Here is a 27,169-nt window from a genome sequence, read left to right on the forward strand (position 1 = left end):
TAGGTTGATAGCAACAAACAAACCATTAATTTTGTTCAAGGAGGCTGATTTTTTTTTTTTATACAGTTTCTAAGTCATATTATCCTTATTGATTACCCCAGCCTTGATTGCCCATATTTGACAAAGGTAAACGGTTTCACCACATTACGGAGATTGTAAATGCTGCTTTGTCAGTATCATTTTAGACGTTTTAAGCACAGGCACTGGCCACAATGCAGTATCACGTGGAATCACATTTGACATTTTTGCAGAATGAGATGAAATAAACAGGATTCCATTACATATAACAAATTGAACAGGATACATAAAACTACCATTTGAACACAAATATGAACATGATTTACAAATGCGAGTTCAGACACTAATATTCTGGACTTACGTGATGGGTACCATCATGCTTCAATTCCAGAATGTGAAGTGTGTAGTTTGTTCGTCTGCCTTTTTCGTTAAATTGGACATTTCCTGAGAGCCCTTCCAGCCGGACCTAATAAATCACAATATCAATTAACTTAAATTAACAAACAATTATACCATATTTATATGAGGGAATATAAGGGAATCTCACCACATGTGGATTTGAAAGAATTCAACAGGGAAGCTGGTAATTGTTTCCCCCTAGGTCGTTCCTATTTGCAAAACTAAATATCTCATAAATTGCAAAGATTTACTTATACCTTTTATATTGTGAATATAACTCTACATGTGTTGTGTTTAGCATTTCTGACAGTATGTGATGGCAGTTTTCTTCCTACAGGTTGAAAGGCTAAATAAACAGCAAAGTAAGTTTCAGTTTCGCATAGAAACATTTTCAAAAAATTATAAGTGTCTGGGCTGGCTTCCTCGCATTTCACTACATATTAATACAAAACATGTACATCTGTAGATCATCACAATCATGTACAATTATAGATTATATAAAAAAAGCATCACAAAATATCACAACCCAAGGATGTTACTAAAATAATAAAGAAAAATATAGACGTAAGGTCTTTCATTCATACATATGTCATTTTCAGAAATGCTTTTTCTTTTTCCTAACCTAGAGTTTTACCTAGGTTACCTGGCACCCAACTATCTCTGTAATGCTCTTAACATCCTTTTGTTAGGGAAATTCCAAACAGTAATTCCTCACATATGCTCACATTCATACACACATAAACATTAATTTTATAACAGGACAGGAGGCTTCATATTTTGCATAATCTTTATTTAATAAAACTCCAGCAGCACAGGTTTAACAATAAAGTTTAGTGAAAAAAACATTGCCTTAGGGTATAAAAGGCCCTTCCTCTTGCATCATTTCCTCTTTCTTTGCTGCTCCAGTCAGACAGGTCAGAGTATTTTATTTTCTGCTATTGAATTTACATTTACTCTGTCAGAGCTTCCTTTCTCTGCTCATTCTTACTATGGAATTTACATTTACTCTGTCAGAGCTTCCTTTCTCTGCTCATTCTTACTGTGAAATTTACATTTACTCTGTCAGAGCTTCCTTTCTCTGCTCATTCTTACTATTGAATTTACATTTACACTGTCAGAGCTTCCTTTCTCTGCTCATTCTTACTGTGAAATTCTACATTTACTCTGTCAGAGCTTCCTTTCTCTGCTCATTCTTACTATGGAATTTACATTTACACTGTCAGAGCTTCCTTTCTCTGCTCATTCTTACTATGGAATTTACATTTACACTGTCAGAGCTTCCTTTCTCTGCTCATTCTTACTATGGAATTTACATTTACACTGTCAGAGCTTCCTTTCTCTGCTCATACTTACTATGGAATTTACATTTACTCTGTCAGAGCTTCCTTTCTCTGCTCATTCTTACTGTGAAATTTACATTTACTCTGTCAGAGCTTCCTTTCTCTGCTCATTCTTACTGTGAAATTTACATTTACTCTGTCAGAGCTTCCTTTCTCTGCTCATTCTTACTATGGAATTTACATTTACACTGTCAGAGCTTCCTTTCTCTGCTCATTCTTACTATGGAATTTACATTTACACTGTCAGAGCTTCCTTTCTCTGCTCATTCTTACTATGGAATTTACATTTACTCTGTCAAAGCTTCCTTTCTCTGCTCATTCTTACTATTGAATTTACATTTACACTGTCAGAGCTTCCTTTCTCTGCTCATTCTTACTATGGAATTTACATTTACTCTGTCAGAGCTTCCTTTCTCTGCTCATTCTTACTGTGAAATTTACATTTACTCTGTCAGAGCTTCCTTTCTCTGCTCATTCTTACTATGAAATTTACATTTACACTGTCAGAGCTTCCTTTCTCTGCTCATTCTTACTATGGAATTTCCATTTACTCTGTCAGAGCTTCCTTTCTCTGCTCATTCTTACTATTGAATTTACATTTACACTGTCAGAGCTTCCTTTCTCTGCGCATTCTTACTATGGAATTTACATTTACTCTGTCAGAATCTTGTATTCTCTGCACATTCTTACTATGGTTTTACATTCTCACTGGGTTTGATGGATTGTCTCTATATTTGATTATCACTATTTATTTTCTTAAATTTTTCCCTTTCTCCCCTATATCCCCACCTGTACTACCTTTGCTTCCCTCTCACTATCTCCCTGTCATTCATTTCGCGATCGCGGCAAGTTACCACGATCGTGCTTATCAAACCAGGGACTGGGGCATTGGTTAGGGTCAGTGGGAGGGGGAGTGTGGGAATCCAAATCATTAAGATTTGCACGGCGGCCATTTTGGGTATCGCAGACCGCGAGATCCAGGGCGGCCAGCCACCTTCCCAGACCGTGATTCCGGTCTGGAATGCTCTCATTTCTCCTACAGGGTTTTTCAATGCCTGTCAGGGGCTGTGATATACATAGCACCATGTTTCACAACGTATTTCATGCATTAGGTTAGCTCAATGGGCTAATACACTAGCAGTACACTTTCTATATCTTATGGTTCACAGGTTCTATCCCCACTGAAGTAGATAAAATAGGAATCACCTATTTGGGTAACCAGAGAATGTGTTCACGATTTTATATCTTGTGATCTATTAATTTCTGTGTATTTTTCGTATCCACGCTGGCGGGCCGCAACTGCTAGCCGCGCTGTCGTTTTGGCGTGAACGGCAGCCATCTTAGATCTCGCACCTGCGCCCCTAGCGGTTATGACTCACACGATCCCTTCAACACACGTTTGGATATGTATAGTTAGGTATTTCCATTAAACAATCATTTACTGTGGAACATTGCTGATAACAAACTGCACTGTACATTAACCATTACACTGCTGAAGAGTGTCTATACAGAGGTGACCCCTCTCAGTTGGGGGTGAACCTCACTCACGCTCCTGCCAATACCATAACAGGAGTGACCCCCTATGCTGGGTGACCCCCAAGCGGAGCCATACAGAACTCAGTGCAGGATTTATTCAGGGGTGACCCCCCTTTCAGATGGGGTGACCCCCCACAGGCTCAAAGAACATAGTGCACGCAGGTTCACCATCCTGCCATACACTAACAATATGACTCTATGCAGTGAATATCGGACACCCACACTACGACTGAGGTGATCCACGCACCTCCTTACCAAGGAGTGAGAAAATTGCAAGTGTACAGGCTCCACAATTCATATATTGTTGGGTGAACCCCAAACCAAACAGGCCTTCCACCCTTGATGGGTGCGGCCCACTTATACGACCGCTCATTCCGGGCGCACAGAGGGTGACCCCCTCAGGCCACTCGACCCCTAGTGACCTAAGGGTCTCGGGTCAGATAACACTGGGTGACCCCCAGTCATAAGTGGAAGCCCACTGTACTACTACTCACGTACTTCGTTACCTGACATTCTCCTGTCTTTCACAGAGAGGAATACTCCATTACTTCATGTTGAGTGACTCACCACAATCACCACCATCTGACTTCCAGTCAATGATAAATTCGGCGGTGGCTGCCTCAGTGGAGAAGGCTATTGCCACTGGTGCAGATCCCGAAAACAGACACCGCAATGTCCACGGAAACGGAAGACACTGACTTCCTTAGAGAAGTCCCCAAAATAAAACTATCCAAATGTTATTTTCTGTGCACTTTATTATTGGGGTGACCCCCCTTACTACTGGGGTGACCCCCACACTCAAAGATGTGCATTCACCAATGGGTTACTGTGCACTTTATTATTGGGGTGACCCCTTTATAGGGGGCGACCCCCACGGGCTCAAGTGTCACAGTGCAAGCAGGCTCATCCCCTGCTATACAATTAAGAGTCACAATACAAACAGGCTCATCCCCTGCTATATCATTAAGAGTCACAGTGCAAGCAGGCTCATCCCCTGCTATATCATTAAGAGTCACAGTGCAAGCAGGCTCATCCCCTGCTATAACATTAAGAGTCACAGTGCACGCAGGCTCACCCCTGCTATATCATTATATGTATATATGACTCTATGCATGGTACCCACAATACGACTGGGGTGAACCACATAATCGTCACTGAGGAAGGGGAAAAATTTGGCAGTAATCAGGCTCCAGCACTCGTCTGCGGACTTCTGTGCACTTTATTATTGGGATGAACCCCTTTACTACTGGGGTTATTCCCCCACTCGCAGATGCGCATTCCACATGGAACTATGGCCGGAGGCGCTCTAGGTGTCCTAACACATTTACACATGTACCTAGACCGTATATATAAATATATATACTCAACAGACGGAAAGGTCAACAGACGACCTCTCACTCAAGACTTTCATCCTAGGTTAATTGCAGTGGCAACCTCAATGCAGACAACAATCCCCAATAGGCTGGGTCAGGGTCTTGCAGAGACTGTGAACCATGGTCCCCCATCTGCCTATGAATTCATGAGCTACTAGGCCCCGGCCAAGCACCCATATAGAAAGGACAAGTGCAAGTATTCCATCATGGACCCTCCAAATAATTACATCAAGCCTGGGAACAGAACCCCGATCTGCCGGAAAATTATCCAAACAAGCTAATAAGGAAATCTCCTGAGACTCCACGGATTTGACCGCCGCACGGTCAGACAACACACAGAGATGGACGAAATGGGGGTTGCCAGGCCTTCATCCACGATCCATACAATTGTAGCCACAAAACCTAGGACAAGGAGACTACGTGTTCGACTCCGGGTCGCACGCCCTCACTCACTTCACCCCAACAACAGAACATTACTGAGAAACAGCTATGCTCTTACATTTATCCGGTTTCAACGCTCTCATGGTGTAACCATGGGCAGCGGTCTACCTTGTTATGAAATAAGGAAGCTACCTCTACTCGAGTAGAATACTCCGGATGGCCAGAGGATAGGACATAGGATCCCTCTATACTCCTGGGCTGAACGACCCTGTAGGGTAACTTAGCTCCATGAACTAATGCTTAATCTGGATACCTGGTCGACCATTGGGGGTCAAAGTCCACATCTTCCAGTACCACCCCTCTACGGGTACTGGAGGACCACAAATCTCACATATGAGGAAACTTACACTTATTTCCAAGAAGCGCTGGGCATTTGCTCCAGACGTCACTGATTAACTCGGGGATAATTTTATGCTCACAGTAGTCGGGAGACTACCATCCTGGCACCGTCCTACATCTTCCCCACACCTAGGTGGGTTCAATCATTCGGATTGGACTGACACATACCCGTCCAGGATAGTCACACCAGGGACCCATTTGTCCATTTTGTTTTCATTGACGGGAGCAAACGAATCAATTCACATGTCTATCGTTAAGGTACGACCCATGGTACCCAAGAAACTTTTATAACCGGTCATGGCGCCCTTTGCCACAAGGGAATCCACTACCTCACCTATCTAGACTACAAGACGTTACTTACTACACACGTAATCGACAATCAGTCTCTAGGGTTGGAAGGCTCGCTGCACATACCCCTACCAGAGAACCATGATCTGGAGAAGAGACGTCCGGCGTCGAGATTACCGAAAACCTACAGCTAGCCTGGGACAGATCCGATAGTTGTATTCTCCTACATTTGGACAATATCTCGGCAACCGACTACACAAAACACCTGGACAGAGTCTGGTATCGGACTCTAATAATATCGGAGGACATTTACCATTTCTAAATTACACGCAAGGTTACCCTACGACTAGGGTTCCCTCAGGAGATTACCTATATCACAACCTGGGTTTCGTGACAACAACTGACAACGGGACTTGGTCACCATCACATCACAGAGATCTGGGTGACACGCACCTCGCCACTACAGCAGAATTGAAGGGGCTCCCGATCCTATTGACTCCATTCTGGACTATCCACTGCCCTTCCACTGCCTCCCATCTTACGGACAACCCACAAGTTACCATCGGAGACTTTGGCGGCTCACGTTCCACGACAGGACTTTTCGTATGCTGCGAGGCGTCATACGCTCCAGAACCAGTATTGGAATACACTCGGTTATGGGTCTTAGTTGTGGTTCTCTCTATTCCTACGGGTTTGACCTATGGATTTGGATACTCACTCCAACTAACCCTCGAGGAATCTCACAATCGAGACAGCCTCTCTCTCTCCCTTTGCATACTATACCTTTCACACCAGTTATGGCCACCACCTTACCGAGTGGGCACGTTGACCATTGCTCACATGGTTGCGGTGATCGATTGGTTATTGGTCATTCGGGTCATGGATGCATCTCAGACATCCACAATGCATCTTCCTTTGCCTATGTTCATTGGCCGTGTCACAAGAAGAGAATTTCAGGGTGTTCTACTTCCTCGGACTCTTCACACATCCTGTGTTTTTCCATAGCGTTAAAAATGCAAAATATGAAGCCTCCTGTCCTGTTATAAAATTGTAGATTATGCTAGCGAAGTGTACCTATAATCTTAATTTTATCACATGACAGGAGGCGAGTATTTTGCATTACTCTCTTTACTAAACTCCACAGCAGTAAAGAAAGTGAAAACATTTAAACCAATCAAAATGCAAAACAGTGAGCATATAGTCCCTGTGAACAGGCTCCTCCCCCTCTTTCTTTACTGCTCCATCGCAGACAGGTCAGAGTTTTTGGCTCTTCCCTATTACCTCATAATATTTATATGTTTCATTGTTATCGACTATATATTCTTTTATATATTTTATATATTATTATATTATTATTACCTATTTCTATTATCTGTATTCTTCTTTTCTAACTATCTTAATTCTTATGCTCCTTACTGGGACTGGTTGCTTTCCAGCATCTTCCCCCCTTTTCCGTCATTTCCATTCCACCCTCGGGCGGCCCCAGAACTTTACCGGCTATCGGCCTTTCTCACTCAGTTCCCGCGGCTCGGCTCCAGCCGCGGCTACACTCACGGCGGCCATCTTTAATCACGCATCTCGCGAGATTACGGACGCCATTTTGTGAGTGCCGCGAGTGCCGCGAGGGTCACACAGGAGCTCCCTTCACGGATTTTTGTACGATACTGTCGCTGAGGTCAGTTAAGCTTTTTAAGCTGTTTAAAAGCTGTTTAAAAACCGTTGTAAAGCTGTTTAAGCACTTAGGTATTTTACCTGTGCATACTTGGGGTGCTGCCCTTAAATTGTGCTGCTACAGAGGTCGCTTTGTGGCCACCTCTACAACCTGGGTGAGGCCCAGAACAAAAAATCCCAACCAGTGGTTTGCATCCTGCCTTACTGGCACTATCTATTACTACTATAATTTCTGGCATTATACTCTGCCTTTGGACAGAACCCGGAGGGTATACCTTCCCTTTCATACCACTACATACCCTGCTGGGGTATTATATATATTTACAACCCTGCTGGGGTTATTTGGTTTTCTCAAACCATTACCTTTTATTGAACCCTGCTGGGGTAATTTGTACGCTGTACAACGAAAACATATTATTACACCCTGCTGGGGCTCGCATAAAGATATCACAACAGCTTATTTTTGTCACTATACAACATACTGACCTCTATTATACGCCCTGTGCCAAACATATTCAGGCATTATGGAGACCTCTCAGACAACAGAGCTCCAAAATATGGTAAACGAGGCCGTATCCGCCTCCATGGAGAAAGTTCTCTCCAAAATGATGGCCTCTGGTCCCGACAAGAGGAAACCATCAAAAACCCACACAACCCGCAATGACTCAGATTCTGACGAACCAGAATCACGCAAAAGCCCAGAAACTTTCACGGGCAAACGCCACTGGAAAGGCGAAAAGGGTCTCCAAAACCCTATTAAAGGCAAAATTCCCGCCAAACGCGCTAAACCCACTATAGCCACCACCCCGAACCCGCAACATGAGTATTCTTCAGATGAAGAAGAATCACAAGCTAAACCCATGGCCATCATAGATGAATGGCAAGCGGATGACTCAGATTCCAACGAAGACGCTTGGGATGCAGATTCAGGATCCCAATCCTTTTTCCCACAACACACGTTCACGGGAGAACCCCATGAACTAGACACTGCGGAGACCCCGCAAGAAGATGAAGACACTATATTAGACCCGTTAGGGCAAAAACTGTTTGACCCACGAAAAATACGACACCCACGCTCAAGCGACTGGACACCGCCCGACCACTTAGCGAGGTTCATGCACCTCTGGTTACGGAAGTCCATGGACAAGACAGTCCGCAACCGCTTAAGGTCGGAATGCCCACGACCGTTTTTACCTGATCACGTTGCGGACACTCCAGAATTTGACCAGGTGATGACCACCTTTATGTCGCGAGGTGGCCGCGACCCACGCAAAGGTGTGGAGAAAGGGTTCAGAGGGGTACAGGATAAACTCCTGGATGCTGTGGGACCATTGTCCAGAATTATGTTTTTAGCTGATGACGCCCTAACCAAAGCCGATCAATTTGACGCTACTATGGTACGAGAATGGGCGCATGATGTGCGGGAATAGGCAGAAAGGTGCTTCTGTTTTGTGGGTAATGCCAATGTCGCCTTATCTTCTGAGCGACGCAAAGCAGCACTTCTCCGCATTGACGGGAAATTGGTGGAGTTGGGAACCAAGGAACTAGGTCCTATGGCACAGGGCAAGCTCTTTGGAGAAGCTTTCCTAAAAGAGCTAAGCAGACATGTAAACGTCTACGCATCCTTAAACAAGGCTCAGACTTCTATGCGTAGAGTCTTCAGACAAAACCCTACCAGGGGTGTTTTTGGACGGGCTGGCCGCCAAAGGGGCCGTGCTGCCAGCCGATTTTGGCCTTCAGGCCCCCGCTCTACGAGACCCCAACCTTTTTACCCAGAGGCGGGATATCGCCCATACTCCTACACTCGAGGCGCAGACAGGGGTCGAGGACCACGCACCCGAGGCAGAGCTCGCTTTTCCTCAGGTAAGCAACCATTTCACTCATTCTCCTCTCCCCATGCATACAGCAGGTCGTATATCCCTTTCTTTCAGGAATGGACCTCCATCTCCACGGACGCATGGGTCCTTCAGACGGTACAAGGCTACGTCATAGACTTCGTAGACGAACCACGACAGACGGAACTACCACGTCCCATCCACAACTCAAGGATAGACACCTCTCTCATCGACGACGAACTTCAAACCCTATACTCGAAAGGCGCGATCGAACCCGCCTCCGACCCTCTAGGCTTTTTCAGCAACATCTTCTTGGTAAAGAAGAAAACGGGAGACCTTCGGCCCGTCATAAACCTACGACTACTCAACGAATTCGTTTCTTACAACCACTTCAAGATGGAAGGCATACATCTTCTACGAGACCTGCTACAAGACAAGGATTGGTTCACGAGATTAGACCTCAAGGACGCTTACCTATCAGTTCCCGTCCACCAATCCTGCAGACAATACCTTCGTTTCCACTGGCAAGGCCTTCCCTGGCAATTCACGTGCCTCCCCTTCGGCCTCAGCTCGGCCCCTTGGTGTTTCACCAAACTGATGAAGCCCGTGGTCGCACATATTCGAGCGCAAGGAATTCGCTGCATCATATACCTAGACGACCTCCTACTGTTCTGCTCAGACAGACTCAGACTGATACGTCACACACGGTATACCACGGATCTCCTGTCATCTCTGGGCTTCATAGTGAACTTTCAGAAGTCGGCTATCTCCCCGTCACAGACGGTACAATTTCTGGGATTCGAGATAGATTCCATCTCCAGCACCCTACGGCTGCCAACAGCAAAAATCTCAGCCATCCGCAAGGAATTACGCAGAGCCATCCGCTGCCACACCATTCCACTCCGCGCCCTCGCACGCATAGTGGGACTTCTCTCTGCTTCCATTCAAGCTATATTCCCGGGTCCACTTCACTACCGGGCGATGCAACGTCTCAAAGCTTCCTTCCTCAGTGAAAACCCCTCCTACGACCAGCTGGTCCCGATGACAGAGGAAGTCAGAGACGAACTCAGATGGTGGTTGGACAGCATGGAGGCGTGGAACGGCCGAGCCATCTTCGGAAAGGCTCCCGACATGATACTAGAATCAGACGCCAGCCTCTGGGGATGGGGCGCAACGAGCGGAAATATATCGACAGGAGGTGCCTGGACATCCCAGGACCTCAGCTTACATATAAACTGCCTAGAACTTCTGGCGGGGTCCTTCGCCATCCGAAGCCTAGCGAAGGACAAGTCGGACTGCTGCATCCTCCTCCGGATGGACAACATCTCCGCAGTCCGCTACATCAACCGCCTAGGCGGAGCCCGCTCCCGGCTCCTATCAGAAATAACGAAAGACATCTTCAACTTCTGCCTACCTCGCAACATCTCCCTCACGGCGGAATACCTCCCAGGAGAGACGAACCTCACAGCGGATTGGTTCTCACGCCACTGGCGGGACACCAGCGACTGGAAATTGGATCCACAAATCTTCAACCACATCGCGGATCGCCTAGGTCCACTCCACCTAGATCTATTTGCGTCCCGCAACAACAGACAAATGAAATTATACTTCAGCTGGCTCCCAGACCCGGAGTGTGCAGCAGTGGACGCATTTCTACAACCATGGCCAATCACGGGAGCCTACGCCTTCCCTCCCTTCGCCATGATAGCGAGGACCATACACTACCTGAAGAACCAGCAAACCTCGCTGGTACTCATCACTCCACTATGGAGGGGACAACCATGGTTCCCAGATCTCCTAGCTCTATCATGCAACGATCCTCTCCTACTACCTCATCATCAGTACATTCTCACAGATCCCAAAGGCAATCCGCATCCTCTCATCTTAGACAATCGTCTCCATCTGGTGGCTTGGACGCTTTCAGGGGCTCCTGGCAAGTCGGCGAACTATCGCAGGCTGCTAAGGAACTACTATGGGACTCATGGGCCCCTGGAACCAGAAGATGCTACCTATCCGCCTGGAATTCCTGGTCCACTTGGTGTCTGGAACGAAACTTCGATCCATTTACGGCCACTATTTCAACCATTTTGAACTTCCTATCTCACCTATTCTCATTGGGCCGATCCTACAGATCACTAAACGTAATCCGTTCAGCTATTTCAGCGGCCCATGTCCCCATTCAAGGGATCCCGGTGGGAAAGGACCCACTCATATGTCGACTCATGAGAGGCATTCGATTACAACGCCCCCCAGGGCCGAAATATTCTCAATTCTGGGACGTCGACATTATCCTCCGATTCCTGAGGGATTGGCCAACTAACGACAGACTCTCCCTCCGTCAGCTATCAGCAAAACTCACAGTCTTGCTTTGCCTGGTCTCCTTCCGCAGGGTCTCAGACATTCGAGCTCTGGACATAGACGCTTTCTCAATCTCCCCTGAAGGAGTTACATTCCGGATATCTCGTCGCACTAAGACGGACTCCACATCTGTGTTTTATCCTTTCTTCCCCACAGATCCACAACTCTGTGTCGTCTCCACTCTACAACAATACGTGGAAGCTACCCTACCACTCCGATCCTCACCATCAGGTCAACTCCTAGTGTCATACGTTAGACCACATGTCCCCATCACTACCACCACTCTAGCAAGATGGGTTCGCTGGCTACTATCGCTAGCCGGCGTTGACTCTACGTTTGGAGCCCACTCGGTGCGCGGAGCAGCAGCATCCTCAGCCTTTATGGCAGGCGCTTCCCTATCGGATATCCTACGCTCCGCAGACTGGTCTAGAGAATCTACATTCCGCACCTTCTATTTCCGACCGATCTCCGGTGCGGCTATGTCTCTTATCCTACAGCGTTAAAAATGCAAAATAGGAAGCCTCCTGTCATGTGATAAAATTGAAGATTATGCTAGCGCTAGTGTACTTATAATCTTAATTTTAATAATGACAGGAGGCGAGTATTTTCCCACCCTTCCCACCCGGAGGAGGGGAACTACTCTAGTTATATTTCTTGTCTACATCTTTCCTTTCCTGTTGTCTAATTGTTTCTCAATATTAATGTGTTGGCTTAACTTATCCATTATTATCATCAGCCTATTAAACTACTAGTAGATTCCACACTGAACTCGCAATTATTATTATTTATGCAATATTATCCGATGGATCACTGTCATGACTACAAACAGTTTTAAGACCGGTGCCTAACCTTCTCATATTCTCCTTTCAGTTTAACTTCGCAAAGATTGGGAACATCTACCACATATCCATAGGATTACGGCTCATATTTCAAAGACCAAAGACCCTATTGGACACTTCACCTGTTGGTACCTGTTTTTCTACTCAAGCCAAGAAGTTCATCACTCCCGTTAAAGATTACTACTGATGTTCATTACAGACTTTATCATCAACCTTCTTCCCTGTTCCGATGTCGCTCCGAAAGAGGGGGAGGAGCCTGTTCACAGGGACTATATGCTCACTGTTTTGCATTTTGATTGGTTTAAATGTTTTCACTTTCTTTACTGCTGTGGAGTTTAGTAAAGAGAGTAATGCAAAATACTCGCCTCCTGTCATTATTAAAATTAAGATTATAAGTACACTAGCGCTAGCATAATCTTCAATTTTATTAAGGACAGGAGGCGAGTATTTTACCACCCTACTTTCCCCCCCACCTAATTATCATTCCTTGGGTTGTACTTCAATAAAAGATTTGAATTCAGGGGGTACGGTTATCTCTTTATTACGTGTTTTATTTCATATCACGTCTTGAAATTACGACTGCTATCTGTTATGATTTCCTAAATACATACAATTTGACTATATTAATGTATCTATCATAGCTACTTATTTTGGTTAAAATATTCTTGTCTCATCTGATAAATTCCTTTTACGTAAAGTACTATGGAATAAACTGGCGTTTTATAAACAGTAATATTGATTATGCTAATAATAATAATAATGAGGACAAACAGTTCATTTCCAAATCCCTTTCACGTCTTTTGTTTCTTTTCAGTTTGATTCTTCTTCATGGATCAATACATGGGATCGTCTTCGCACTCTACGTCAATCTTCCAGTCGGGATTTGGATCATTTACAGTCTGATTCTTCGTCGTTATCATTATTTATTGTTATAGCAGGATATGTTAATGATTATCTCGCACCAAAGAAAGAGGAAATAATGCAAGAGGAAGGGCCTTTTATAGCCTAAGGCAATGTCTTTTTCACTAAACTTTATTGTTAAACCTGTGCTGCTGGAGTTTTAGTAAAGAAAGATTATGCAAAATACTCGCCTCCTGTCCTTAATAAAATTAAGATTATAGGTACACTGCGCTAGCATAATCTACAATTTGCACACATGGTCAAATTCAAATATACGCAGGAGAACATGAACACAAATATGCTCACGTTCGGGGGGCGGAGCCTAGCATCCAAACTGAGCAGTCGTGCTGCACCTCAGCTCCTGCCCAAAACAGCACAAATTGGGGACTTAACACTCCAAAAAATGGCACAAGAGCATGCAGGAGAGGTGCCATGAAGTAGGGAACACCTGGGCGACACTTGGGTGCTAAAACGAACCGTGTAACCCACCGAGAACCTGCATTACCACCCAAGGCCTACCAGAGATCGGGCTGTGGAGAGACGGACGCTCACCACGCCGCAGACCTGAGTATGGACTCTCAGGGGTTCCCATCTCCTACCCCCCCCCCCCCTCTGGACCGATGGGGGTCATCTCGGTCCGGCATGAGCAACGAGAGAAACAGACGAAGCACACATGGCCTGCTTAAAATGGCGGCGACAAGCGAGAGAAGCCACACGCCAGAGACAGAAACTGGCAGCGACATTCAGCAGCGACTGGATGCAGCCTTTGAACACTTCTGGATCAAGCTGTGGGATCTGATGAAAACGCCTCAGGCACAACCGCAAGCTCCGCCACCCCAGGGTGCGCAGACCCAAAGGCACAGGGAGCAGAAAGACACGCTGGCGAAATACATGAGAACAAAAGGGCGGCATAAAGGTGGGCCACAACTTGCGCCATCCGACGCCATATCCCCCAAGCAACACCCAGTCTCACTGAGAACCCACACTCATAAGCGCCCCGGACGAACTTCCCAGGCCCTCCGCCCGCACAAGGGCAACAGGCGCCCAACCACACAAAACAGAGCTCCCTATCCGGGTGCCCAGAGAGCAAGGCACCTGCGCAAGTCACCACGGAGCCAAACACAGGCACCGAGAAAACCCAGGGGCTCGGACCCGAGCTGGAAGATGCAGTACCCGATACGGACAGGAGTGCTATGTCGCTCAGAGGTACAGTGCAACACTCCAGGATCAGAGAGATATATAATGCACCTGCCTGGACCTCGATACCGCAGCCTGCAGTACACTTCCTTGCGCGAACTGCCCTCGGCCGCTGGGCCCTCCTCCCTGGAGGGGAACCCCGAACCCGCTGCCGCTATGTTGCCCTGCTTCCCCGAAACGGCGAACTGTATCTTGCCACTGAACAGAACCTTGCCGCCGGGCGACAGACCTCGAGAACAGGCATAGGTTAAGAGTCGGGAGTGGACTGGCTGCAAGTGTCCCACACCTACTTTATGCTTCACTGGGATGCCTACTGCTTCAACCGGCATGGCTGACATGCTTAACACTGAACTGCCCATGACTCTATCTCCTGCAGATACGCAAGTTATAAGCGCTTTCCTCTAGTACATTACTGGCAAATGCTTTATGCACACTTTAAACCACGCTGTAATTGCCTTAAAATTGTCACACACAGCATTTAGAACGTTTAGATACCATTATTATGTTGCTAGCCGGTGTTCCTATTGCCTCCCTAGCCTAAACTCACACAGCAAAAAGATTGCAATAACTGCGCAGGCTATTAGCCTGAGGCACGTATGCCTCTAACATAGAATGCAGTCTTGATAGCGGGTGCCAGACCACGGTGAATCAACCGCTACACATAACCATTAACCCAATCTAACTACAGCAAGACGCAAGCAACTAGTATCCTATACACTGTCCGCCTAGTCAGCCTAGCGCGTCAGTTATGTTGAATATATATCACAGTTTATCAGTTAATGTTTTACTTTATGTTTGACTAGTATCGTTTAAACACTAAGCAGTATTCTCACACGCCATACAGACGTTATACATATTACAAATGCGCATGTCCAAGCTGTGGTAACCTCATAACTTTTCAAGCTGATGTCTTACTTTGTTTGACCATAACCACTCTAAAAATGTGCAGTAATCATAAATGCCATACAGATGTTAAACATGTTACAAATGCGCTTGTCCTAGCTGTTGTGGCTATCCAAGCATGATGTAAAGCCTGCACGAACAAAAATAAAGAATTAAAAAAATATATATGCTCACGTTCATATACACATACTCAATTCAATATAAATACTCACATTACTATGCATACTCAAATTCATATACACACATTCAAAGTAAATGTAAAATTAGGCCACAGTGTCACAAAGCATGTGTGCGCACAGTGGTTGCACATACCAGGAGTGACACATCTGTCTCCTCCCTGGACTCACATCCAACGTATTGATAAGTTCTACACAGTTTGCCCTCCATAAGCCTCTCTCCACCTCCTAGATTTGGTGGTGATCCCCATGAGTGTAGGGGATTTCTTAATCAAATAGAATACCACTGCAAAGCTTCAACAACATTGGTTCCATCTGAGAGAGGGAAAATAGGGTACCTCATGAACCAAGTGACTGGTAAAGCTCGGGCTTGGGCTAACCCTCTGTTGGATATTACGATACTTATAGCCTATGATTACCTATTATTCATTATAGAATTCAGGCAATTGCTTGAACCATTACCATAAAGATTGCTGCTAAATTCCTGATGTGTGTCAAACAAGGCAGTCGGTCTGTAGCGGATTATGCAACAGAATTCCGTATGCTCATTACTGAGGTTAATGGGACTAATAGTTCCCTGGTATCCACTTTTTTCGGAGGGACTTTCTGATTCAAATCTAGGTGAAACTGCAGCCAGGGATTTTTGAAAAAGTTTGGAGGACTATATTTCTTATATGCTGCATTATATTAAATGCTACATTAATACATTAATAGCAGACTCATGAAGAGAGAGCACATTAGAAACAGGTCTAAATGCCCATCTGTCTGACCCTGCAGTTGTCCCCGATCCCGAACTCATGCTATGGTGAATAATAAGACTACCAGAGACTGAGAAGCAGAACTGTATGGCAGAGGGTTTATGCATGTATTGTGGGAAGAAGTGACATTTGGCAGGTCCTGTCTGGTTCACCTGGAAAACTTGCACTCCTAAGACTCATTAGGGGACAAGTGTTATGCATTCGTCTCCTACAATGCCTCATAAGATTACTTATTTCTGTTATTACTTCCTGGGGTATACAGGAAGGTAAGTGTAAAACTCTCATTAATTTAGGAGATGCAGAGACCTTTATTAATCAAACTGTTATTGCTTTGCACCACATACCACCCAGAGACAAATCCACAACTTTGGCCATTGAAGCTATAGAAGGTAGACCAGTAGAGACACCTATAATAATCAAATATTCATGTTCTTTAACATTGTCTATAAGAACTTTATATAAAGAATCTATTGACCTACAGGTTATTTTCTTCTTCCCACCATTTTTGTGTTCCCATGGTTGGCCTAACATAATCCCGTCCTCAACATAATATGGTCAAGATATGTTAATGGGCTGCAAGGTGCAAGAAGAACTGTCTACTTGCCTTTAAACCATTGTGAATAATTAATGTACCCTTAACTACACCCTTACCCACTGTACCACCACATTATGAATCAGCCAAAGAGGTATTTAATAAAACTCATGCCGAGACATTACCTCTACACAGACCATGTGACTGTGCACCAAGAAGCATGGTGTGTCCTCTGTCTCCTTAAAATAATGAAATAATACATCCAAGATGCTCTTGCTAAAGGTTTCATATTTAGATTATCCTTACTGCTGGTGCAAGGTTTTTCTTTGTTTCTAAGACAGTGGGTGATCTACACTCCTGTATTGATTATTAGTGCCAGAACAAAATAACCATAAGGAATGTATATCTTATTCCGCTTATGCCCAGGGCTGTATTTACCACAAGGCTAACAAGACATTTGCCTTAGACAGCACTTTCTGTAAATTTAGATTAGGGTGGTGCCTCAGTTTAGTAATGCCTAAAGCAGCACAAATAAAAAAAAAATCACTACTGCTTATGTCAGAACTATTTGACAGACTTCAGAGGCCCACTACCTTTACAAAGTTCAATTTCAAGAGTGCTTGCAAAGGTCATGAATGGAAAACAGCATTTAACACTATCTAGTAATACAATTTGGGCTGTGCAAAGCACCAGCGGTTTATTAATGATGTGCTTAATGAATACATACATATATGTATTTTAGTAAACTTAGATGATATACTTATTTACTTTCTTGACCTGTACACACATCACGCTCATATTAAACAATTACTCTTGAAAAATTGATTATAGAAAAGTGATTACTCACTCAAAGAGAGGTACACTTTGTGGGTTATGTTATCTTAGCTATAGGTTTAAAATAGACCCTGCCAAATTAGATAATTAGAATCAGTCTTACAATGGCCTATGCCCGTGAGTCTGAAAGCAATCCAAAGTTCGTAGGATTCATGAACTATTATCATAGATTCATTGAGGGCTTTTCTTCTATGATTACACCTGTCACCAGTCTCACTTGTAAAGGAACCAACAACCAGGCACACAGAGGTCATTTCTGCTTTCATCCACTTGAAATCTTGCCACTGCACTGGTTCTCATACATCCTGATCTGTCTAAGCCCTTTGTCATAGAAGTAGATGCCTCAGAAACCTGAGTAGGAGATGTTTTCACTCAATGGGAGTCACAAGAAAAACTTCTTCATCCATGTGGCTTTTTCTAAAAAAAACTGTCTGCTGCTAAAATAAATTCTGACATTGGGAATAGGGAACTGTTGACTATAATTATTGCCCTAAAAGAGGGGAGGCATTTGTTAGAAGGTTCTGCTGTACCCATGATGATAAGTACAGATCATAAAAACATGGCACACATCAGCAAAGTGAAGCATCTATCTTCCAGACAAGTAAAATGGTCTCTGTTTCTCTATCGCTTCAATTTCATTATCACATATAGACCAGGTACTTGTAACGTGAAAGCTGATGCATTGTCAAGACAATTTTAAATAAAATCAGAACAAGAACGAGCTATTACTCAAATCATCCCACCTGAATGCATAATAGCTGCTACACTGCTCTCAATGTCTTCCTCATTCATAGAGAGAATACTGACACACAGTAGCTGATATGAAATATAGCTGACTTAGATCATTTTTCCAATTCAGTTATTTGGATCTTAATTTGAAATTAACTTTGAATTCACATTAAATTCTCACTAAACCTATTTAGTACTAAATAAAGCAAATGGGTGCTCACTCAGTAATTATCTCCCCCATAGATTCCACAAGCTAACAGATACTAAATCAAACAGGAGCACACCCAGAAAAACAAACAACTGTATTGCATGTTTTTAATACATACATAATGCTTTCAAGATGTAAACCAGATATTATCCTGATGTACCCATGTACCAAACTTTTCACCCACCACAGGGAGATAGAAACAACCCATTACATATCTTAGTATAATCAGCAAAAATACACACCTTACCATCAAAGCCTTCTGCAATATCACTAATAAAAATATTAAAGAGAATGGTTCCAAGTACAGATCCCTGAGGTACCCCACTGGTAACTACACAATGCTTTGAATATACTCCATTGACTACAACCCTCTGTTGCCTGTCACTCAGCCACTGCCTTACCCATTCAACAATATTGGAAACCAAACTTAAACATTGCAGTTGATTGATAAACCTTCTATGTGCAACAGTGTAAAAAGCCTTACTGAAATCTAGGTAAGCAATGCCTACTGTACAACCCTGATCTATTATTTTAGTTACCCAATCAAAACATCAATAAGATTAGTTTGGCATGATCTCCCTGAAGTAAACCCATGTTGTCTCTGATCTTGAAATCCATGTGATTTTAGATGTTTAACAATCCTACCCTTTAAAATGGTTTCCATTACTTTCCCCACTACGGAAGTAAGGCTTACTGGCCTATAGTTGCCTGACTCCTCCCTACTACCTTTGTTGTGAAAGGGCACAATATTTGCTAACTTCCAATCCTCTGGGACTACTCCTGTTAACAATGATTGATTAAATAAATCCATTAAAGTTTTGCTAGTACACCACTAAGTTCTTTTAATAACTGTGGGTGTATTCCATCAGGCCCTATTGACTTTTTTGTCTTTACTTTTCAGTTGAAATATAACCTCTTCCTCTGTAAACTCACATGTAACAAATTACTAATTTGTCTTTTTTCCTAACTGAGGTCCCTTTCCTTCATTTTCATCTGTAAATACCGAACAAAAATATTAATTAAGGGAGTCAGCTAGACCTTTATCCTCTTCTATATACCTTCATTCTTTTGTTTTTAACCTAACTAATCCTTTTTACTTTCCGTTTTACTTTCCTTTTCTCATTTATGTATCTAAAAAATGTTGTGTCCCCTTTTTTACTGACTGCTATTTTCTCTTCTTTTGAAGTTCGTATAACTTGCTTAGCCTCTTTCTGCCTAATCTTTTAGATCTGTCTATCTTTCTCACTCTGTTTTTTTTTTTTTTAATAATTACTAAATGCTAACTTTAAGTTTTTTACTATTTTGGCCACTTCTGCGGAATACCACAGTGGTTTCTTAATTTTTTTGCTTTTACTGATAAGCCTAATGCATTTTTCTGTTGCCTTCAGTAGATCAATCACTCCAAAATGTAGACCATAGAAAACAAAATATATATGCAAAAAAGGGACATAAAACAGAAGAAACACAATCCTGACACCTAAATTACTCGTAACAGGGATTAAACTGATAAGAATAGTACTACTTAACACACCACTCCTATCTGGTGGCACATTAGATTGCACGCGCAGTGCCCCGAATTTGAAGTAGGAGGACCGGCCAAGCATCTTTTTCCATCTCCCAGTTCCTAAAATCGATGCCATATACACATCCCCTGATAGGGGACGTAACAGGGATTAAACTGATAGGAATAGTACTACTTAACACACCTTATAATAACGCAGAGAGAGGCAACGCAGAGAGAGGAGTCTGAAGAAGAGGAGTCAGAGGAGGAAGGTGGCTTTGAGGAGGTGGAAGACAAAACACAGCAGGCGTCCCAGGGGGCTTGTTGTCACCTTTCGGGGACCCTTGGTGTTGTACGTGGCTGGGTGGAGGAAGAGACTTTCACATGACATCAGTGAGGACAAGGAACGGGACATGGCTAGCTTGGTATCCAACCTTGTGCAAATGGGGAGTTTGCGGTTGTGCAAATAGACTGTTTGCGGTTGTTTGCGGTGCGTTAAACGGGGAGTTTGGTCTGTCACTGTGAAGCGGGCGTAACCCTTACACTAACTGATCGATACAACATCATACCTGATGTTTGAAAGCACATTATTCCAAACAATTTAGGAATGTTGGGTGATTTATGCCCTTTATGGATTAAAACCAGACTCTGCATCAACTATGTAATTTTCCATGGGAGTTTTGCCATGGATCCCCCTCCGGCATGCCACAGTCCAGGTGTTCCCCTTGAAACAACTTTTCTATCACTATTGTGGCCAGAAAGAGTCCCTGTGGGTTTTAAAATTCGCCTGCCTATTGAAGTCTATGGCGGTTCGCCCGGTTCGCCCGTTCGCGAACATTTGCGGAAGTTCGCGTTCGCCATTCGCGAACGGAAAATTTTATGTTCGCGACATCTCTAATATTAATCTATTACACAATTGAATCTTTAAGGAGATTTCATATAATATTTCACTGTCGGGCCCTTTTCTTTTTCTTGATGACTGGAATTTAGTTATTTTAATTAATATAAAAAATAATCTAACCTGTTGCAGTGCTCTCTGAATGTCAATTCCTTGTCCCCATGGAACGGCAGGATTTGCCAAACAATCTCCAGCATTCCCCCGACGTGAGATGTCTATCCGCTGTTTCCTTAAATTCTGAAATGCCTCAGCCATCACACGCACTCCATCATAGGTCAGGGCAGAGGTGTACTGCATGGGATGGACAGATTGAAGAAATGTTTGAATATATTTCTAAATGCAAATAAATTATAAGTTCATAAGCAACATCAACATTTAAAATATCTAGCACTTTTCACTTTTTCTCTAAAAAAAAAAAAAAATTGGAACAAAGATCCTCTTTGCTTCATTTCCACGCCTGGTTGTTTATCATATCAAATCATCCATGGTCCAATCAAATGCTTTTCAAAGAGAAGCATTTGATTGGACCATATCACCAGCTTAGAATGCTTGGCAGGCTTATTATAGGGGGGAGGGGGTAATTGTTGAAAATAGAGGGAGGAAGGAAGGGCTGGTCCTCTTCTTTATGAAATTTGGATGTTCTTTAAAGAAACATTGCAGTGTTAGGAATATATAACTTTATTCCTAATACTGCAGAATGGCTGCCCCTTATCAAAAGCAATAAAAAATAAATGAATTACTCACTTTTTCTACAGCATTGAGTCTCCCTCTCCACTGGAGTGACCTCCTTCTCTGGTTGCATAATCTTTGGTCCAGAATGACTGGCCAATTCAATGCTCCTCATAGATTACAGGCACTATAACAACTTCAATAAGATGAAGCTGTTAAAGTGCTTAAAGTGTCCATTTAAGTACCAATGTATCACAGAGCTCTGTCTGAGATGTGTATGTGTGTGTGTGTGTGTGTGTGTGCATGTGTGTATGTGTAAGGGGGTTGGGTCCTATCTTTGCCTTTCAGTTGAAGCTGGTCTACTTTTACTAATGTAAAACATACCATTAAATCTTAAAGGAATTCAGTTATAAAATATTTAGTTTTATGTATATTATTATATTTATATTATCAGTAAATCCAATGTCAACAACATTGTTTATTCTATTTACTGAAAAGCAATCCTCCACTGAAGTATATTGGAAAAGTGCTATTCAGCAAACAGATTAAACACTTAATCTGCACCTCACAGTGCAGGTTTTAGCTCATTGGTTGAGAGCAATCAACCAATGGTCTTGCACAGCAGGGTTTAGTTCAGGAGAGCTAACAGAATTTCTATGCAGGTACTTCTCACTTTCCATAAAAGCAGTTACCTGTGTCTGGAGGACCCCAGGTGAGAACTAAAACATTTAGTAATGATTGACTAGTTAATTTGGAGGAGAAGTCAAAGCACTCCTGGCACCAAAATCACTACATTGTGCTATAGCGGTTGTGGTGCATTGCATTAAAGTAAGTTTACACTTGCACAGTAGAACAACCTCTTCGATAAATGTTAATAATAAATACACGTTCGATCTTTCTTTACAGGAACTGTTCAGGAATGCTTTGTAGGTCATATGCAGGGAGGTGTGACTAGGGCTGCATAAACAAAGTAATTTATTATTATTATTTATAAAGATATGCCAAAAAATGTCATGGCACTGTACAATAGATGGACTGACAGACAAGAATTTGCAACAAAATTAGTTGAACGCGCAGAAACAGAGGGTGTTGTGGGTCCTGCTCAAATGGGCTTAAAGTGGCACAAGAGGTAAGGGTAGGATTTATTTTATGTATGGAAAAAAGTAGGTTGACAGAATAGTGTAGCAATAGAATAGCAATGAAGGCTTAGTTTTTTTTTTTTTTTATTAAAAATGTAACTGATTTCAGGTGCAATTAAATCCAACACATATTTCCTTGTTTGTTTGTTTTTTTGACTATTATGTTTTTTTCCCATCATATTTGCTTATATCATGATCATTATAAATGTTGCATTATACATTCTTCAAACACTTAGCCCGTGTTTTATTATAGCTCAGGACATTGAATTGAACTGTATAGAATATCAAGAAACAGTAATTATTCTGTGGTAAAAGTAAATGATGTATCATACTGCTGTGAAATGAACTTTGATAAGCATCATATTTTATGATAGGATGTAGTCTATGAATCATTGGGCTTATATGGGGAAGGTTACATTGTAAGAAGAAATATGGGCAGAGATCACTATTTACAGATATTAAAGATGTACTCTTGGCTCGATGTGACCCCTTTTAATACTATATAGATAATGCATTAGAAATATGTAAAAATGAGATTTTAGTGAAACTCCGAATGGAAAATAAAAAAAGTATACTAAATGTGGAAAACCAGTATGCATAATTGCTGTTGACTGATATTCTCATCACAATAGAATATATAGTCCGATATTATTATTATAATTATTATTATTATTATTATTATTAATAATGCACCAAAATGTTCTAACACGTGGTTCCAACAAGACAAGGCAAACATGCAAGAATAGAATGTGGTGATGGCCATCAGTTGTAGAGTTGCAGTATGCCTTCATATAAATATATATACTTTGCACAAATGTTTGTCAGTCATTGAGTAAAGCAATATATATTAATACCAACTAAATCAATTATTCATACTGACTTCCGATCCTAAGTGAGAGCTAAAGATTTCTTGCCTTTGGTTTTTTCCAATCCACACGAGGCTGTTCTCGGCCATCGTAGTTCTTCCACTGCTGCATGACCTGGGACACCATGGCATCTGTATAGTTCACCAACTGAAATCCTGTTACATTGGCCCCTGCTTCTTTGAACTTCTGTAACTCAATGTCCATGAAGCCCTGAAATAGAGGAAGAGCTGTATAATGTATTCTTGCATTACAAATACCATTAATTATGATTTTTGAGGTTATTCCATCTCAGATTCCTTTATATTTTTTTATTACAGCGACTGATTCTGTGTAGATCGAAAAATCCTTTTTCCCCCTTGTAACAAAACCTGTAATTATTCAGCAGCTGCTAACATACATACAGAACGCCATTGAATCACATCTTGTGCTGGTTCCTCTGGCAACAAAGTATGTAATTCGTTCACCACACACAGACTAACAAAGCATCCATTTGAACAATGAGCGAGCAAAGCACCAATTTGGAAGCATGCATTCCGCCTCTGCAAATTCCTTTTATGTCACGGTTTACTTACCAGGTTAGCAAGAATATAATGATATCCGACAATGTTTTTTTCCATCTTGATTATCTGGAATAAAAAAAAGATAATATGGTTAATTGTATATTTAAATACATGGAATTCTTGGGGTTCTCTGTGCTGTCCCTTTATCAAGATTTAAAGTGAGGCTAATATTACGGGTCTATAAATCTATGTCACTTTAATGGTTAAATAAATGTGGGTACACATTTGCAGAGGAGAGCATGGAATCTGCCTGCACCCTTTCATGTCCAGGTTCTAACAAACTCCCTGCTTATTCTCTGTGCTGAAATATACAATGTGTCTCTGCCATTGCTCTGACAGCACTTGAATGGTCAAAGAGGAAAAGAGGAAATGATCATTATGTCGAGTTGTCCACAGAGACTGCTCATCCATCCAGTTTACCGTTGGTTCTAGGCCCACTGGCCACAAATGAGGTTAATGAAAATAAAGAACCAGTCCAGCTGTAGATGGTGATGTTCCTTTTATAACAGGAGGTTTTTGGAATGGGGGCATCAAAGTCACAGTTTGCCTCAAGAAAAGTAGGTGAGCAATATATAAAAAAAACATAAAAAATAAATAAAAAGAAGATAATTCGACCTTCTCAAGTATCAAGCTGTTCTCCTCTTAATTGTCAATTTATTATCTGTAGGCACAATAGAAAGCTTCTTATTAGATGAGATGAGTTATATAATTATATGGTTTCAGCGGCTGAAAGCAGAGGCATAAACTTTTTTTGTACTTTTTATCACCAGCCTAATAATGGTAAAAGATGCAACACAAGGTACTTGGAACTCTGAGTCTTAAATTCTGCTGGAGCCGGCATTGGCATTATAGAAATGAACCTCTGTGGTGGACAGGTAACTTGAATGGAGGCCAAATCACATAACACTAGTCCCTCTTGTCAACCAAGTCAGCATTCTCCTGAGTGTAAATTAATTCCTTAATCTCTTCTGCTGGTGCTGCAAAGTCTCAGAAAGTCTACCAGGAAGAGATTATAAGGAATCTGTATTTATCTGCATCAAGCTGCTGAGAAATACATTTTTTTTGCCCAAGGGACAATAAAATTGGACAGCGTAACATAAATTCTTAGACTCTTAATGATAGGTTTAATGTTAGGAAGGGTCTGTGTGGCCTTTATTAAGGTCTTGTTTTTTTGAGCCATGACATATATTCCACATCTAATCAATAATTTAAGTGTCAATGTCTGAATGTTGCAATTATTTTAGTATAGAAATATTAAATTATGCTACCAGAAAAGTTTCATTTTACATTTCAGTTTTAAGCACACCATATGGTCAAGATGTTAATCTTACCAATCTGAACAGTACTGATTGTACTGATTGTAAAAAAGTTGAAATGGATCATTGAGCATCAAACCACTGACTAAGAAATACTACAACTGGAGCTCTATATACTATATAATCGCATTTGTTCTATCTTTCAGAAAGAAAGATTTGCTATCTTGCCTCATAAATTATGAATTTTGTATATTTATACCAAAGTATCACAGGCAGTGCAGAAGAGATCACCGGTCATAATTGTTCTTTCTTTCTTACTACCATTTTAATGTAAGTATGTAAACATTGACCACAGTAGTGTGAAAGGGAATAGTGGTCAGATTCGAGCAGCTGATATTCTCATCCCTATCCCATATTGTCGTTCTGGACTGATAACCCTTCTGTCAAACCCACATGTGCAAAGATGCTTTATCTATGATTAAGTCAAGTGAGTATGACCAAAGCCCATACTTCTCACAGTAGTTCAGGGTTCTTCTACTGAACCTTCATCAGCTTCATGAATAATGGTCGCACACTAGCTTGCATTTGTCAGATTTCATGTTAATGCCAGATATTGTGCCAAGCAAAAAAAATACAGAATGCATCTTTCCTTTATAGTCATTTAGGACACATGAATAATAAAAAAAAGGTGGTCAGAGGAATACAAGAGAGTCTCTACTTGTCCCCAGTTGTCCAGCAGTTGAGCTTTGGTATATGCACCACTGGACTCACTCTAATGCTACATCTCAGTTACCTGGTAAAGACTACCACACATGGTAATACTTTCCTCTTCCCCCGTTTGATTACAATAAATTCTAAACTTCTAAAGCCAAAATAAGAATAATCAGCTGTATTGTCCTAATATACTTGCATCAATGGGGCTTCCCATTATGTTGTATGCCTCTGCTTAAATTATTCCAATTTCCCTTTTCCGTTACCCAGTCATAAAATGTGCTATAGAGATAAACCAAATATAAGAAACCAAGTGAACGAGCCAGCAATAGGAAGTAAAATCCATGTTGGAAAACATTCTCTCCTTAGAACAAGAGACAGACAATGTAGGCGGAAATGTATTACTAAAAATATCTTGGATATTGCCAAAATTATATATTATAATATTAACACAATATCTTCGAAAATTAAAAAGATACACGTTGAGAACAATTAGAACAAATGGGACCTCTTAGAGAACTGCAATACTGGGCCAATGTAAATATATGTTTTTAAAGTGATAACGTGAGATTTATACCAGTAAACCATATTTCAAATAAGACTTCTCACACTATGGAATAGAAAGTGCTTCCATGAATAAGGTAAGAACTAATTCACATGTGGTGCAGTGAAGGTTCTCAGTAGATATGCTACAAAATTATTAGCTGTGTGTAGTAGAATCCTGTGGAATTTGAAGAAAGCGAGAGAAATGTTTATAAAAACAATATTTCTTGGGAAACGAGTGGTTGTGCCTTCAAAAGGTGAGAGCAATACTCCGTCATTGCTTGGCGATGGGCATTTTAAAATTCACCATTTAGTTTGCACATTGAAAGTCTTCCTCATCAAGGATTTAAAT

The 27,169-nt window shown here is 42.1% G+C and overlaps 1 protein-coding gene across 5 annotated transcripts in view; it reads right to left on the minus strand.

The window, feature by feature from the left end:
* GRIA1 (glutamate ionotropic receptor AMPA type subunit 1) overlaps positions 1-27,169 on the minus strand; it is a 217,676-nt gene that overhangs the window by 49,994 nt on the left and 140,513 nt on the right. For all 5 annotated transcript variants that reach the window (XM_063447853.1, XM_063447852.1, XM_063447850.1 and 2 more), the window contains exons 5-8: positions 24,320-24,373; positions 23,796-23,957; positions 21,197-21,364; positions 380-484 (exon numbers count right to left, since the gene is read on the minus strand). In XM_063447853.1, coding sequence (XP_063303923.1) covers positions 380-484; positions 21,197-21,364; positions 23,796-23,957; positions 24,320-24,373 — 489 coding nt within the window. The remainder of the gene's footprint in view (positions 1-379; positions 485-21,196; positions 21,365-23,795; positions 23,958-24,319; positions 24,374-27,169) is intronic.

The sequence above is a fragment of the Pelobates fuscus genome, chromosome 3, assembly GCF_036172605.1.
Source record: "Pelobates fuscus isolate aPelFus1 chromosome 3, aPelFus1.pri, whole genome shotgun sequence".
Lineage (NCBI taxonomy): Eukaryota > Metazoa > Chordata > Amphibia > Anura > Pelobatidae > Pelobates > Pelobates fuscus.